Raw genomic sequence first — 17192 nt, 5'->3', positions numbered from 1 at the left:
GGACCTTGAAGGGCCGTGCTGCGCAAGCGCGAGGAGCATTGGTTTGGATTGGATTTAGATTGGATTGGAAATCCAATCCAATTGACGGACGGGCGTGTACAGAATTGGGTCTCCAGATTCGCTGGTCTGCGCATTCCAGAGGAATGACGTCATATCCGCGACAGACGCACTGGCGCCGGCACGTGCCGAGCTGTACGCCTCCGTTGCGCAGTAGCCAAGTCTAGCGGTGCTCCGGAGCCGCTTGACAGCCGTTTCGCGTGGCTCCTGGAGAGCCGTGCTGCGCATGCGCGAGGAGCAGTGACTGGACTGGATTGGATTGGATTGGATTGGATTGGATTGGAAAGCGTTAAAGCAGCAGTAAGCATGATAATCAGCTAATTTGAGACAACCACAAAACCATATAAGAATAACCAGCTGAACCTCAGCTCACCCTACGTATATCCTGGCATAGCCGAGCTAAGCCACTGCAATTTTTTTTTTTTTTTTTGGATTCGCAAGCATTTTAGCGGCCGGTACTGTGGTTTCGTTTTCGTGGCGACGTTGTTACCGAGCGCACGATGGGGAGAAAGAGACTGAAAGAAAACGGCGGAGGAGAGTGTCGCGAAATTGTGAGGGGGACGGCCGTTTGTCGAAGCGGCTCGAGACGCTCCTCCGAAGGTGTCAAGGGGAGGGCAGTTGCCGAGCCCGCGCCGGACACGTGTGTGAAAACCTCCCTACGCGGATAGTGGCGCCCGAGAGAGGAAACGCAAAACCAGGCATCCACGAGCGCAAGCGTTTCAAGTTCTGTGTGCTGCACGTTCATCGGTCCTTCGGGTCCTTCGACCTCCTCCCCGTTGCGTGGCTCATACGAACCGCGTGACATTTGCGCGGGAGGTGCAAACATGTTTTGAAACAATATGGTCGTCGTCGGCGACGCGGTACGAGATAAGGGCAGTGTAGCGCGCGCCGCCGTGCGTTCGCTGATCACGCGACAACTTCCTGAGACGCAGCAGCTACTCGCCGTGACCGGGGAGACGGCAGCAGTTCGCGCTGCGCACAAATTCTGCATCAAGGTGTATCGTAATCGTCGGGCATTTTTGTTTCTTCTGTTTGCTCGTTTGCGAGGGAGTGCTTCGCGTGCAGTGGAGGCATTCGTGTGACGTGGTTGTGCTCGGCGACGGCGACGCAACGACGGTGCGGCGTGCGTTACGACACCGCCGGAACGGGGAAGCCGCCATACAGCCATGGCCCGCTAGACTGGGACGCTGCCCCCGCCGGCATGCCGGTGGCTGGAAGTCTGAAAAAGCAAATAAGCCAACGTGGGCGAGGGAATAAAAATTGCCAGCGAAGATTTCAGCTTGCGCGCGCGCTGCTCTCGGAATAGAAACGTCCGTGCGGTCCTTCACATCGGCCCAGGGGCTCTAATCTCGTCGTATGGGAGGGGAAGCGGCCGAGAGACGTACGGCAGCCGGGGTCCGGAGCGCGTTTTTTGCCCGGTTCAGCATTTTGACCGCGATTGTGATTACAATATTGTGTGGTCACGTCGTTGAGCGTTGGTCGGTTTTCAGCCGATCTGTGACTGGGCACCCTGTCAGTCTCGCTTTCCGACTTCCTTGGTGCGCGGCTGAAGACCTCGTGGTGGAAGGATTTGCGGATGATCTTCACTTGGGGCCTAGCATAACGGGATTCGAAGAGCAGTGCTGAGGGCAGAGATGGAGGGTCTCGTCCTGAGAGGGGAATGCCTTACAGTGCACCCCTGTTATTTCTCGCTTCCTAGTTTTTCAGTCAAACCGGTTCACAACGATTGGTCGCTATTACGAACAAAGCTGCTGTCACTATGTGCGCACTTTGGTGGGTCTACTTGTGGCGTGTAGGTACCTTCACGTAACATTTGAAAGCTAAGTGCGTATCTAACGGGGGCGTTGCCTATACAACGTTTTCCCATTTAATGTTTTCGAACGAATGCGAAATATTGTCGCGAAGCGGAGATGTCTTGATGTTTTCTGGTTGTTTTTTAAGTTCTGCCCACAGCCAGGGCTCTTCCTCCAAAATGTTGTGTGCGAAAGCGCTTCGGACGCGGCTGGGCGGTGGCCCCCTATTTTTCCTAAGAAACAGCTCCGGCGCGTGTGTCTGCCCGTCGGCCGAATCGGGAGACGCGGCTCTCGAGAGGGACCATCGGCGAATCTTGTGTTACACGCACGCACTGGCGTCTCCGACCCCCCGTTGCGCGCCTACGCGGGCCGCTGTGTACTTCCGACGACCTTCCCTTTTCCCCTGTTTACTTTAGTGCGTTTTGTCTAACTACTTGCTCTACGCCCGTAAATTCTCCAAGCGCGCGTTTTCGAGTCGAAACCTTGTGTCTGTGTTTTTGGTTCTTTTTCACTTTGGCGGGGACATGTCTGATTGGAGCTGAGAAGCGTCTTCCTGATTGGCTGCGGGTGTGCCTTAGCCTTGTTCCCTATCGTCCGCACACGCTAGGATGCGCTTTTTCCCCCAGTGCGTCCCCCCAAAGCAAATATAACGCGGCCCCTCTGGCGATTGCGGGGGGAGAGAGCGAGCAACACCAGGAGAGCCGCTTGCTGCCGATCGTCGGGGCCAGACGCCGGGAGCCCTTCGCCCGCCAACCATGTTTCGTTAAGTACTCTTAATCTATTGACTGTCTTTTTCATCTATGTAATAAGTGTAATTGTTTCAAGTTTGTATGTGCTAAATGTCATCAATGTCATCAGTAAAGTAAACAAGTTAACCTTTAAAACTTCTTCGACGCCTCGACTTTTTTCTTCCGATCTTCATGCTACAGTAGCGGCAGTATGGAACCAAAATAATACGTTACAATATTCTACGTCAGGCTTACTGTTAATTTCATGACAAGTACTGCTTCGTGGAGACCGCTTTCTCCGAAACATTGCCCTCTAGGTGGTGTTTAGTCACTCTATAGGGTTGCGGTTTATTGTATTAATGTGTCGATGCGAGCTAGTTGGTACTTCATCATGGGAACAGGTTAAGCGCCAGGCACAACTGGAGGAAGTAAAACAGACAGGAAAGGGGCGCTCTAAATCGCCTGTTTAGAGTGTGGTTCCCAAGCGCAAAATTGATTTTAATATAGGTACGCTGTTTCAATTATAAAAAAAAACAATTTCCCACCATGCGAATACACAGAGCAAATACAAGCGTGCAACTCACTTGTGGCGTTACGGAATGGCGGAATTCAGTCTCATATTTGACCCATTAATTGAATGCCTGATTACACATAATACACATTGGAAATTTAATACACATAATACACATATGATTTAGTACACATAGGAAATTTAAGCATAATGCGTGTTGATTGATTGATTGATTGATTGATTGATTGATTGATTGATTGAAGTCTGAAGAAACCTCTGTCGCGGCAATTAGAACATTAGGCGCGCTTAGCACGAGGTCGCGGGTTCGATTCCCGGCCGCGGCGGTCGCTTTTCTGATGGAGGCGAAAAGCAAAAACGCCTGTGTGTACGAGATTTCGGCGCACGTTAAAGATGCGCCTGCGCAACGCCGACGCAACGCGCCTGCGTTGCGTCGGCGCGTTAAAACCTACAATCAATCATCAAATCAAGAACATTAGGCGCAGACATAAATTCGTACTTTGTCCTCCGGGCCGACCTGATACTAATCTTATGGAAGAATGAAGAGCAAAAAAGCAACGAAATGAACTTCGCGAAGCCAAGTCGTCCAGCGATAGAAATTGATTCGTTCCGCGATCCCTGTTAATTAAATACCCCGCGTTTTCGCGGTTCGCCACCGTCTCTTAGCTGCGGTCAGCGGCTTACGCAATGGGATTGCGCACACTTCAAGGGGAGACCTGTGGTTCGAACGCTGCCCGGTCGCAAGACGCTGCACTGACGAACGCGATGTGTTCTTACTCCCATTCTACGTTGTTTATCCCACGAGAAAGAAAAAAAGCCCGCGTCTGCTTCTGGCAACGCCCACGTAACCGGCTCTTTCGTAATCGCGTGATGTCGGGGATAAACCCCTGCGCCTGGTCAAGCTGGACCCGTGGCCGACAATCTCCGACTAACCTTATACGTCCATGAGTCGCCGGCTCTGCGTACCCGAGCGGCGGACCTCGCAGATGACGTCACTCCGGGGCTCACTTTCAGGCACGCTAATGGAAACAGGTGGAACGTTGATTTGCACGGTCTCCGCATAGCTATTTTACGCGCCAGCTGTTGCTATAGCGACCTGTCTCCGTTTTGTATCCCTGAAAGGGTATGGATTTTTTTTTCGTGCTTGCAGCAGTATGAGAGAGTTGCTTGCCGCACGCTGATGATTACAACATGGGCTTACCCATCGATTTCGATTGGCGGCTGTGTTTTGGTTAGGGTAGACAGCAGAATCACCCTATTTGTGTAGAATATATAGTTCCTTGTGTAGAAACACCCACGCGCGCACCTACATCGCGTCGAGTGCATATTTCCCAGTTCGACTCAATGACTGTATACATTACTGAAAGGTCGGCTAAAAGGTGCATGCCTTGTCTTTTTTTATTAAGCCGAAAGTGTTTTATTCCCGGATCACAAGGATTTCGCTGACGTCATATCCGTCACGGAAGTGACGCCAGTACAACGAAGCAAGCAGCCTGTAAAGGGTGCACCCCTGCACACAGGGTCTTCTTGCGGGGAAGCAACCTTTAATACTAAATAGTACGTTATACATAGGGTTATTTGTTTTCGGCTTTTATATTTTAACACGGAAGTGTTTTATGCCGGGATAGACCAAGATTTCACTCACATCATATCCGTTACGAAAATGACGCCAGTACACTTTTGCCGAAGCGACCCGCCAGCAGGACGTCACTCGCCAAGCACACCCACAAGACAGCCGCCCACCCGCAAATCATGCTCAGCTGCAGATTTCGCTGTACATTTCACTTTCGTGTTTTACCGATTCCTATGGCAGAAGAATCAACCACAGTTTTTGGAACACGGAAGCCTAATCTAAGGAAAACTGCTTCAGCAGTGGTCTGTTGTGCCGGCCCGCCGCCACCTGTATGCTGTATCCTGTCGCACGTCTGGAAGAGTTCCAACGCTCCGCCGGCGGAAGATTCTTGCTTGCGGTGCACCGTTATCAGAAGCAGAACGTGCGCTCCATCACAAACTATAAATGTATGCGAGTGCGCTGTGACATTCGCCGCACTATCTGTTGGCGGAAGGGGCAGAATCTTCACTTGTGTCCCCACCGACGTGTCTCGAGTCTGTCGATATACTAGTCCGGTCACGCTGCGTAATCGAGATTTGGAGATGCGGGCATGTGCTCCGTCGGCGAGATGGCAGTGGCGTGTTTGCACGTAGCAAGAGCGTGCACAGCTGGCGTTGAATCCCAAGTTTTCGTGAAGCCCCAAAAAAGGTATTGTTGGAGAAGAGTTGTTAGCAGGACGCGGAGATGACGAGAGAGCGGCTGGTGGAGAAGTAGGGATGTTCTAGAAGGACGCTGGAGTAGGATACGGAAGTAGGCGATGCCGGTTGGTTCAGTTGGCAATAAAAGGTTCTTGGAGAACGCCACTGTCTAGAAACTGCTGGTCTGCAGTGTCGCTTTGCTGTATACACGGTTTTAGCATGCGTGCACGCGGCGAGTGCTGAGGTATACCCTGTTAGCGACGTAGGCGTAAACGTCCAGTTGACCGTATACTAGATGGTCTGAGGGACAATGCTCGACGTACGCAACACGATCACCTAGCAATTCGCCATACACTTTTTTTCGTCGAGTCGGCTTTGGTCGGTTTTCGTTCTCACAACCGCACACGTAAAAATTGGCGCTCAAACGGCGTGCTTCGGAGGTGTGTCCACCTCTAACCTTCCTGTAATTCCCCGTCTGTGCGCAGAACCTGGCAAATGCGATGGTAAGGTTGCATTAGACAATGAGAGAGCGAGGGATTGAGGAAGAGAAAGAGAGAGGAGGGATGGAGAGAGAGAAGGGAGGGGGGGTTCTTTAATCACAAGTACAAAAGCCTCCAGGAAAAAGGGGCTGGTACTTTTCCGCCGAATCCAAGGATGCGCAAATACTCCCGGGCATCCTGGTCGGCGCCTAGCAGAACGGATGCTGCCTCCGCGTGACGTAGTATTTCCGTTACGAGCTCACCCGTGAACGCCACGCTTGACACCTCAGAGGCGAGGAAGCCTTCTCGCGGCGTCGCCTGGAAAACAGTGATGCAGAACTCCGTCTCTTCACTGTGGTAAACATCCAGCTAGGGAAAGAAAGAAAGAAAAAAGGAAAGAAAAATGAAGCGATGCGTGAAGCCGTGTGGGCCTTCTAGTGGGTGTCTTGGAGGTGCTTGTCGTGCACTTGCTTCCGGCTTGTTGGGGCGGTGTCGGGTACGACTAGCGGGACTACGCACGCGTGATCGCGCTGAGGATGGAGATCACGCGGGCGCTCTGTTCGCGTGGGGGAAATTCCGCGCGATGCTGTGAAAACCGAACCCGGAGTCAGACCGCACGTCGGCTTCCTCGTGTGTCCGGTAGCGGGGCTCTACATGTGGCCCGAACGGCGCAGTGTCGCATTGTTTCTGGCTTGTCATGTGAGCAGCGGTGGCGTGGCGGGACAGGCAAGGGCTGGTCAGAAGGCGGGAATGCTGGTGTATGGTTGCTTATGAATGGAAGCGTACGTATACAACGAAACATCCCGTGGGGTGTGTGTGTGTGTACGCGCTTGTGGGGGAAAGAAGACATTATCCTTTTTCCCGGTACGCTGACGCTCTTTGCATTCAACGCATGATGGTCCGACGAAGCTGGCCGCTATTCGATGGCAGAATCGCAACAATCGAATCGGTGTGCCATGGTAAGGGTCGTTTAGCTCCTTACTGACCTCACTTTGTCCCTTCGATCGACATGAAGGCCCCCTTTCCCTCATGAAAATGTTTACCGAGATTTAGTAAACTTGTTATAGACATTGCTCAAAAGAATCCTATAAACATTTTGTCAACATTCTATAGAATATTTCTATTGATTTTCCATTACAAATTGGCCACCGCGTTTCAATTAAAAGTCTATAGAGCCAAGTCAGTAGGCCTTATCGGTTCTGAATGTAGTTTCTTATGAATTTCTTATGGGGTTTTTATAAAATATATTCAATAGGTTTTCTATGCAATCCTTACTGAGTACAGTATCAACAGCCTGTTGCGTGGAAATCAGGTTTGAATACAGTTTCTGACGGATTTTTATTAAATGTATGGCAAATAATTTTTTATAAAATTCCTATTGAGTATAGTCGTAACATCTTGTTGCGTGTAAATAAAGTTTGAATAGAATTTTTGATGAGTTTTTATTACATTTGCCTGGGTTAGCTTTCTTAAAATTATTATTGAGTATGGTCGTATCAACCTGTTGCGTTTGAGTAAGCTTTGAATACAGTTTCTGATGGGTTTCTATTATATTTATCTGTTAGATTTCTACAAAATTCTTATTGTGCTCAGTCATCACAACCTGTTGCGTATGAGCTAGGTCTGAACAGAATATCTGATGAGTTTTTATTAAATTTATCTCTATTACCTTTCTATAAAATTCTTATTGAGTATAGTCATAATATCCTGCTGCCTGTCAGTCAGGTTTTCTGGCAAGTTTTAACAGAGGAGCTTTGCAGGGGCTCGAACTCTCCGGTGGTGATGTCCGCCATCCCAGGCGCCACCGCTCCCAAGTGCTCCCAAGACGAAGTGACGGGACGTCCATCGCGCGATCTCGATTGATGAGGCGGGGCAGGCGGCGCTATAGCACCCCACATATATGCACCGATAAGCTACCAGACCTCCGTGGGTAGGCTATAGAAACGCAATACAGAGTCTATTGAAACTCAACATAATGAAGGTAATAAGATTCTTGCTGCGTGTTCGTTATACAAAGTTTATTGCCTGTCTAATGACCACAGTCCACACATTCGGAGTTCAAGCGACTTTATAGAAAGGCAATACAAAGTTTCTTAAAACTCAATATAGTGAAGGCAATAAAATTCATGTTGCATTTTTGCAATAAAAAGTTCATTGATTTTATATTGGCCGCATTTTTAAGATGGGAGATTTGGTTCACTCTATAAAAACGCAATATGAAGTGTATTAAAACTCCATGTCTTGAAGGCTATAAAATGTTGGTTGAGGTTTTGCAATACAAAGTTTGTTGACTTTTTAACGAGCACAGTCTATAAACGATGAGTTTTAATTGACTTTTTATTGACTCAATAGAAACACAATAGGGGGTCTATTAAAACTCAACGTCCATTTTCATGAGGGTTTCCCTCTTTGGAGGGGTGATATGTAGGCTCTTCACTAATGACTTGGGCGGCAGTTCTTTCTTTGTTTTGTTTTTGGGACGGCGGACACGGAATATTCCAGAAAAGTGGCATTAAGTGCTTCGCCATGATGATGATGATGATGATGATGATGATGGTGATTATGATGATGATGATGCCTGCTTTGTTCGGGAGGCGGGCTGATATGTCAGCGTGTATACTAAGACACGCCAGAAGTACATCTCTCTCTCTCTCTCTCGATCTCTCTCTCTCTCTCTCTCTCTCTCTCTCTCTCTCTCTCTCTCTGTTGTGACAAAAGGCCGCGTCCAAGAGAGAAAACTGAAGTGTTCATTCATGGGCTGTTTTGCGTCTCCACCGTTATTACTGGCGCTGGCCGGAGTATAGAAACCTGTGCTTTCTTGTGAGCGAGTGAACGCTCCTTTCGCGCGCTGAATCTACGCCTTCCAGGATAAAGACAACCCGACGAGCGTACTGAGAGCGCCAGGGAAAATGCATGAGATGAGTTGTAAAGATAAGACGCTCTAATTGCTGGCGATTACGGGCATCCGGTAGTGGTATGTAGAAGGGAAACCCCAATGAGCCGAGGGCTGTGGTGACGTCATGTGCGAGCTTTGTATACGTCCTGTCACTGGGCCTTCTCCTCGCACGTTTATGCGGCAATGCGCTTAAGAGCACAGTCCGTCCGCTTATTGCGTCGCATGGATGAAAATGCAAAAATTTTATCTACTCTCTCAGGTTCGTAGCATGGCAGTGGGACCAGCGTCTGGTCGTTCTTATTACTCACTCCTTGGTTCCCGGCTCTCCCCTGGCCTCCTCCCCGTCAGCGGTGCAGGTTTCCTCAAATAGCTCGCTGCCGGCACTGTAGCCGCGCGGAGCCACGTCCAACTTCACCACCTCCAAGAGAGAAGGCCGCGCTGGAGCGGGCTGAGCCCGTGTGAAGACAAGTTGCTTTGTGACCATAACCGAAACTAAACTCCGTCCTCGCAGTTCGGAGTAACGATTAACGGTGCGTACAGGCACGCGAAAATGGTGAGGTTAGTAGCCTCGAGGCATATGGATCTCGGTGGTGACGCTAGCGGCGAGGAAGGCCTGTGCAGGTCGCGCTTTCAGTGATGGATGAACCGCGGCTGGGCCTCGCGGTGTGTCTAGAACCAGCTGCTGCTACTTTTGCTGCTATCGGCGCTCGCTGTTTCCATTTCTTACCCTCCTTCCCTTGTCTGACTCATCACCCGTGAGAGGGGAGGTGGCGAGCTTTTCGTGTTCTCCTTTTTTTGTGTGTTATTATTTTGTGTTACAGCTTCTTCGAGTGCGCGAGCTCTAGCTGCAACACCTCGTGAAATCGCGTCTGGCGTGTTTGAAGCCTGTCAGTCAAGGTTACGAGTGAAAAAAAAATAAAAAATAAATGCAGCGTGACCAAGAGCGTCGCTAGGAAACATTGCTCTATCGGAGTGTACTGCGGTGTGCTGGCGTGGACGTGTAAGCGGCTCGGGCTATGCAACACTCCCCAAAAGGCTATTTCTCAGACTCGGACGCTGAGACCGGTTTTTCCGCGCAATGCACCATTTAGTGCTTTCGCATTTATATCTCAGTGCGTTGCTTTCCTATGCCTACAGAGCTTACTTGCACGTGAACTGGGGTGAGTAGCCGCGGTGGCCAGGATCATTTGTCCTTCTACAGAAGACGGCGGCCGTGAGAGCAGGCAACGGAGAAACGCAGTCGCCGTGCATGTGATTGCGGCTGGCAACACAAACACAAGCAACACAAAACAAAGACAAGCAACACAAAACAAGCAACACAAACACAAAAACACAAGCAACGTGAGCCGTCCGCAGGGTGTAATCTAAACACGAGTGGAATGCCAGCGTACGCGCGTACGCACTCTAGGACGCAGCTGCGTGGGATCGAATTCACACGAGCGTTTTGTGTGGATACGTCGTGGCGGGGTCTAGCAGTGCATGCCATTGTTTCGAAGAGGAAGGGGATCGTGTGTGAGCGGTTGCGGCTCTGGCGCGCCTGGTACCATATCGCCTTCCGCGCGGTTCGCACGCCCGCGCACTCAATTGGTGCAAGTGGCTTTCTCACGCCTTGAAAATATTTTACTTTTATTTTTTGTACATCTGAAACCATTGTTTGTCCGCATTGTGCGTATCTCTCACAGGAACATGTATTGAACAGCGGTCGCTGTTTTTGTGGCTGAAGTTTGTGTTAAATAAAGCAGACTGCGCATTTCGATACTCGGTGGAGATTGCAGCAAACCCGCAGCGGTGGCTCAGTGGCTAAGACGTTGTACAGCTGAGCCTAATGATGCGGGTTCGATCCCGGCTTCGGTGGCTGTTTTCAGGTCGAGGCGAAAAGCGAAAACGTGGCACGATAATGATCCCCAAGGGGCCAAAATTAATCCGGAGACCTTCACTACGGTGTGCCTCATAGCCCTGGTGTAGCCTCGGCGCATTAAACTCCATAGCTGATATAATTAATTAATTTACTAATTAATTAATTGTGAACTACAGCAAGTACGTCACTCTGACACCACGGTAGTTTTTCACGCGATCTGAATCAATATTTTCCGCTCTGATGCCACCCGTTTTATGGTTGTTATTATGATTAACGACTACCCTTCTGATTTCACAGGGTTGAAATACGGGATGCGCGTCCTCACAGATGCTGACGTGCTTGCTATACTCATAGACTTACTTCGTCGTCATGGCTGACGGCACGAAATCGTGCGTGTGAAAAAGAGAAAAAAGGGAAAGGTGCTTTCGAACGCACTTTCCCCCGGAAGACATTCATACCCGTAAATTGGTGAAGAAGAGTGCAACACTTGGGAAGCACGATGTAGACTTTTTTCTGTCTGAGGAATCGGCCACTGTTTAAAACTGCGCCTCTTTAATTCTGCTCCATATAACGGTGTTCCGGATGTCCCAATGATTAGTTTTTCTTTCTTGTTTATATCAAACGTCCGCACTCCCGTGCGCGTCTTTTTCACGCTTGCGGGAAATGGCTCAACTGGATTTCGGTAAAATTTAGCCGCAAGTACCTCCACTCTTTGCCCACGAAAGAGCGCCAAAAGGCAAGAAATACTGCAGTTTTTTATATTTCTTTCCCCTAATTTATAGCATCGCCAGTTCGGTTTTATCGCGCAGCAAAGGTCGAAGGGCTCGTATGCTGTAGGCTTCTTCAGGTGGTGCTTGCTGTGGTTTCCTGCTTCATTGTCATGCTCGAATCGCATAAGTACAAACAACAACACTTGTTGACGGTCGCGCAATTACATCGAGGGTAGACGACGGCGTTCGATGAGCGGAATCTGGTGTGCGCGCCAGCGAGCTGAGATTTCGACTGGTGGGACGCACGGGAAACGGAGGAGGAAGCTTCGCGTGATCTCGTTGGTGCGCGCGTGAACAGAACAACCCCTTTGTGAGAACGGAGTGACGTTTCGGCTCTCACGGGGCATCGGCGCGTCCGGTTTTCTCTCGGCATTGTGTGGTACGCAACGGGGAGTACGCACATTTTCCTCCCATCAAGAATACTTATCCGGTTGTTTAGAGCGACGACGACGACCGTGAAATAGTACCTCTGTTTTGCACGCCGAACGTACGATTCGAAAACTGCCTGCAAAGGGTACTTCACTGTGAAGACTCTCATGATGAGGGAAAGCCAACTTCATGGGGGAGGAAATAAAAATAAAAACTTCTGCGACAGAATTTTAACACAAAGGCGCATGGGCGCCGTTTTGTAAACAAAGCTCTGCGGCCGTCACGATTGTTAAGGATATTGACCCAAAGGTGGTATGGTACTCAAAAATTTGGAGTAAAGGTGTGCATTGAAGGAGCAATTAAAAGCATTTTGTAGAGATGCCTGCATAAGGAACGCTTCTACGGACGGTGATGTTGTGCGTGACGGGGAAACGGTATTGCTTTGTTGACTGTAAACGAGATCGGCCGCTCTTTCATAAATAATAAAAAAAGACATTTGTGTCTGGCGTCGAGCCAGTAACACCCGTAAATGGCGAAAGGCGCGGTTTTGGCCCTTGACCGCTACTACTGCACGCGTCTTAGACTTGCTTCCGCGCACGTGTAAAGAAGAAGCCGAAGTGTGTCAGTTCTCCACTCGTGGTTTGGCGCCATAAATTATGCACGAGGGAGGAGAACGCAGGTGGAGAAGGAGGAGGAATGCCTTTAATGATGAGGAGAAGCCAGCCTGGCAGCGAGCTTGACTTGCTACTCCGCATGAACGTGAGAGGTGCGAAAGTGAAAGGAAGCGAAGACACAAAAACTCATACAGACACTACAAACACAAATAAGCACACACAAACTGGCAGACGCAGGATCGCGAACACAGCACACGCACAGCAGTAAAGTTAAGACAATCATTCACAGGGTTTCGTTCAGGCCGGAGTCACGGAGAAATGACACCAAAGCCCGTGTACTCCGTGTTGCCGCGGCAGTTGACTGCCATGGGCCAATGGCGTCGCAATGTTTCATCGGTGCATCAGCACGCAGTCCCAAGGTTGCGAGCGTATGCGGCGTGCGGGGGATGTAACACGGCGCGTGGTTCTCCGAGGATGGAGAAAACACAGAAACAGTGTTCGCTTAGTGTTTGTACTGCTCACATTCTTCGCCGTGCTGTGTACATACAACTCCCAACTGCATTGTTTGGCCTCGTTGGCGCGTCGAGCGGGGCAGCGCCAACCGCGCACGTCCGCGGCGAGAGCCGTCGTCAGCGCTTCGACCGTGCAATCTGCTTCCTGCCTCTGACTTTTTGCGAGCGCGTCGGCGAAAACTGCCGCTTGATAAGCGGGCAGAAGGAGGTTTACGACGGCGCAAGCCGTTATCTCTCTCGCTTGTCGCATAACGCTGACCCGAAAGTGGCGAACCTGCCCGTCACCACGTGCCCCTCGCTATGCTCCCATCTTCTTGAAGGGTTTCTTTTGTGCTCCGAGAAGGGCTGCACTCCACTGCCTCGCCGCACTCGAGTGGTCCTCTTTCGCGCCTTTGAGCATAAAGCTGTCCCTTATCTCTTCCCGCTTGCACTCTGTGACGCGAACGTTATCGGGGCTGGGCGCTCTTTGTCTCTGCTTATCGCGGAAGGGCCGTATTAATTGCTTTTTATCGTCTGGATGGCGTATCTGAGGCTGAAAAAAACATGATGGGAGTGGCAGGGCAGTGACAACAGCTCAGCCGAAGCGATATACCTGGAACTGAACGCATACCTGGAGAAAACGTTTAAAAGGTGCGGTGTTAGCGTAGCTTAAAAAACGTACAAAAACGCAGGACTGCCACTCTTCCACTGTGGTTTACCGAAAGGCAGATGTGAGCCGTGCTTTCTTTTGTCTCTTGGAGGGAAACGGCCGAAAATGTCCTCTGGATGTCCTCTGGATGTCCTGTACCTGTGGCTGCATTTATGAATGAGGAGGGACTCAAGGACTCAGCTGTGGGTGGCACGTTTAAAGGGATCGTGGGAACAGTTATTGACGTTGCGTGCTATGTTGAAGTCGAGAATGCGTAGTTCTGAATGTGTTCGACCGATTCACATTCAGACTTCTGAATTGAGATAAACTAAATTCGCAAGTGCCGCTTCCTTGGCATTATCCTCCTGCCAATTTTTAAAGGTTAGGGTGGTGTTGAACAGTTTAACCGATTATGAGCACGGTTAAATTGTATGAAATGTCGGCGGGCGTCCGAGGAGCCAATTTTTAACAAAGAAACGGTGTGAAGCTCAAAATTGGAAAACTTATAGCATCCTCTATAAACCGCACCGGTGCGCACCATCTGTCTTCGATAAACCGGGGCGCACCGTCGCGGGGCAATTTTGCGTTGTCCCGCCGCGCACCGAGAAAGTCGGCGGTGCGCCGGGGTGCAATCCCAAGGTGCAACGCGAACGACGCTGGAGAAGCGGCTTCCTCCGCCGTCTGCTGCAGCGACGGCGCGTCGACGCACTGGGGTGAAGGCGGAACGGGCGGTATGTTGTTGCTGACAAGGATTAGTTGCTTGCGGATTCGTCGGAAAACGATGCGACGGGCTCAGAACTGGAGCTAATAGCGGCCAGCGATTGTAAATGAGGACGCGAACTTCGTATACTGCAAAGAAGGCTGCATGCATGGCCAGCCAGTCGGAGCTTTGCATTCGTTTCGTCCGATTTAATCACGCGTACAGTTACTAGAGTGCCTAGACCATGAAGACCTACATGCTTTGCTGTAGCGGAAGGCCGGAACGTAACAGGCACTCGCGTTACGGCTCTGAGATCGAAGATGAGAAGCAGATTGTGAGTAGCTCAGTGAGTCCTCGGTTGAATTGATTGATTGATTGATTGATTGATTGATTGATTGATTGATTGATTGATTGATTGATTGATTGATTGATTGATTGATTGATTGATTGTAGAGTTTAGCGCGCCGACGCAAAGCAGTCGATGAGGCGCGTCGTAGTGGAGGGCTCCGGATTAATTTTAACCACCTGGGGACCTTTAACGTGCGCCGAAATCTCGAACACAAGCGTTTTAGGGCGCAGCCTTTGGCGGCCGCCTATGGGCTGAGCCGCGTTGTCGGCGTAGCCGAGCGAATGATGGAAAGACCAACGAGTGAAAGAAAAAGCGAACGATGAAAGAATGCAAAGGAGGAGAGTGTCGCTAAATTGGGAGGTGAGGGCGGTTCGCCGTGGCGGCGCGAGCCAGCGCTCTCCGAAAGTGGGCGGTGGGGGAGGGGAGGGGGCAGTATCCTGTGGCCGCAAGAGGCGCTCGACGGCGCTACGCATGGCCGAAAAGAGGCAAGGCAGATTGAAACGAATAAATGGAGGGAAAAAATGGAAGCTAAAACGTCGTGAGAGATGTACAGGGCTGAGAAAATGAACATAAGAAAGGAAAATTTCTACGATAATTCCCAGGGCAGTGCTTCGCTTTTTGAGGCTAGAGCAGGTTGCCTGCGAACTAAGAGTTGTGTGGGGAAGTATTCACAAAATGATGGGGTATGTGTGGTCTGCGGAAAAGAAACAGAAACTATGCGGCACATAGTGTTAGAATGTGAGGGTATCCATCCAAATCTACATGAAGGGAATATTGGGCTTCCAGAAGCCCTAGGATTTAGGGGTATCAAAGAGGAAGTTAACTTCAAGGCTGTCGAGGGGACGAAAAGAAGATTAGAAGGCTGGTGGACGAAAAGCAGAGAGGGGAATATTGCCTAGGACAGTTACCACCTGTAACAGGGAAAAGAAAGTATTTCGGGCCTAATAAGCTTTAGTGCCTGCCCTAAGCAGCGTTAGTATTAAACCAAGAGTGTAAAACATGGTTATATTAGTCCTTTTTGATAAGATGACATGTCATCACCCCGCTTCAAAGGGGAAACCAGTAGCAATCATCATCATCATCATCATCATCATCATCTTGGCTATAGTGAACTTTCGCTATAGCTTGGCGTTCGCTTAAGACGTAGTTCGCGGTCCCTTCCTGAGACACACTTCGAGCCGCCGACTTTTTTTTTCGCCTCCATGAAAAAAGCGGCTGCCGCGGCCGGCAATCGAACCCGCGTCGCAACGCCTTAGTCAGTTTGTCCTCGACCATGGCTCCGTGCCAGTGAGCACCGTGGTGGGGCACTGTGCACCGCGCCGATTTTGGGGGCAATCCCGGTGCGTGTTTATCGAGGATGCTATTATAAACCCAGTGTGTCGTCGTGGCGGCGGATCCTGAAGCAACTGCCAAAAGGCGTTCTTTCTGCCAGAATTCACGGCGAAACAGGGCTACTGACTTCAGCTAAAAAAGACGAGAAAAGAAATCCCACAGTTCATACAAGATTTCTATACATACCCATTTTTTTTCCGTTTAGTGTGGGCCTTGCAATGAGCGCACAGGTTGGTGCTTGCATGGCCGAAAAATGAGAGAAAAGAAGCGTCTAACAGTGAACTCGTAATCTGTATAAAAACCACCATAGGAGACGATTTTTCCCCTCGGGTGCAGCTCGCTTCGCGCTCTTGCTTGCGGTAGGCCGCAGAGTGACCCGGAACGAACATTGATTTCGTCTTTTCTTTTCTCTCCCTCTCTCTCTCTTTCTCTCTCTCTCTCTCTCTCTACTCCTCCCGTTCCACATTTCCGTCATCCCTTACTACCGATGCGAAAACCGACCGTTCGGAAACCATCACCGCGTCTGCCATCTGGCTGGTTGGCATCGGCGCCGCCTCCCTGCACACGCTTCCGAACCCCTCGTCCCAATTCCGGCGTGCACTGACGTCACGTGCTGTCGCCCGATGCCGCCCACTCCCTGCCGGTGCTCCCTATCGCAGGCTTCGAGATGCTGCCCGCACGGTGTGCTTCTCGGTGTCGCTAGAAACGTGAGTACGGGGTGACGTAGTCGATAGGAAGTGGCGTAGTGGTAGAAACAGCACGCGTAGTGCGAGTAGCGTAGTCTGTATACGCCGCACCCCTGAGAAAAGGGCGAAACACATGTGCGGGGAACGACACGCTTCCGCACGCGTTTTTTCCCTCTCCAAAGACGGTCCTGCAACCTTCACGCGTGCAGAGCGCTGCCGGACCGGTTTCCGAAGAAGAAAAAAAACGCGTTCGCAAACGCGCCGTTTTCCGTACATGTGTTTCGCCCGAAAGGGGAACGTAGAGACTGCGATTTTAACTTCCGCCCCTGCCCCCTCTTCCTTTCCACTCCGCCGAAATATCTCATAACCGAGACGTTATAACCGAACATACGCTGGTATGCACTTTAGACCGTATTAGCTTATTAGAATATTTTCGCACAATTATTTCCGGTTCCCACGAGTACCTTAAAGGGCTAGGAAGACAAAAGGCAGCCTTATGTAGTTTTAGGGAGCTGTCGTTTGGCAACTCACTCAGTTCCAGTCCCGAATGACGTTGTTTTCGCCAAAAAGAAGGAAAGTGAGAAAAATGGTCAAATTTCGCGCTACAACAAGAGTGACGTAATAGGGCTTATAGTATTGAAA

The 17192-nt window shown here is 50.3% G+C and overlaps 1 protein-coding gene across 2 annotated transcripts in view; it reads left to right on the top strand.

Annotated features, from left to right (window-relative positions):
- Positions 1 to 17192, top strand: part of LOC144158889 (CDK5 and ABL1 enzyme substrate 2) — a 100857-nt gene that overhangs the window by 31528 nt on the left and 52137 nt on the right. Inside the window, exon 2 of one of the 2 annotated variants that reach the window (XM_077690072.1) lies at positions 16524 to 16571. The exons of the other annotated variant lie outside the window; for it this stretch is intronic. Coding sequence (XP_077546198.1) covers positions 16524 to 16571 — 48 coding nt within the window. The remainder of the gene's footprint in view (positions 1 to 16523; positions 16572 to 17192) is intronic. 2 annotated transcript variants of the gene reach the window in all.

This window comes from Haemaphysalis longicornis, unplaced genomic scaffold (assembly GCF_048455015.1).
Source record: "Haemaphysalis longicornis isolate Haplotype H1 unplaced genomic scaffold, Haemaphysalis longicornis Haplotype H1 scaffold_10, whole genome shotgun sequence".
NCBI classification, from domain to species: domain Eukaryota; kingdom Metazoa; phylum Arthropoda; class Arachnida; order Ixodida; family Ixodidae; genus Haemaphysalis; species Haemaphysalis longicornis.
This window is presented reverse-complemented; position numbering and strand designations above follow the sequence as displayed.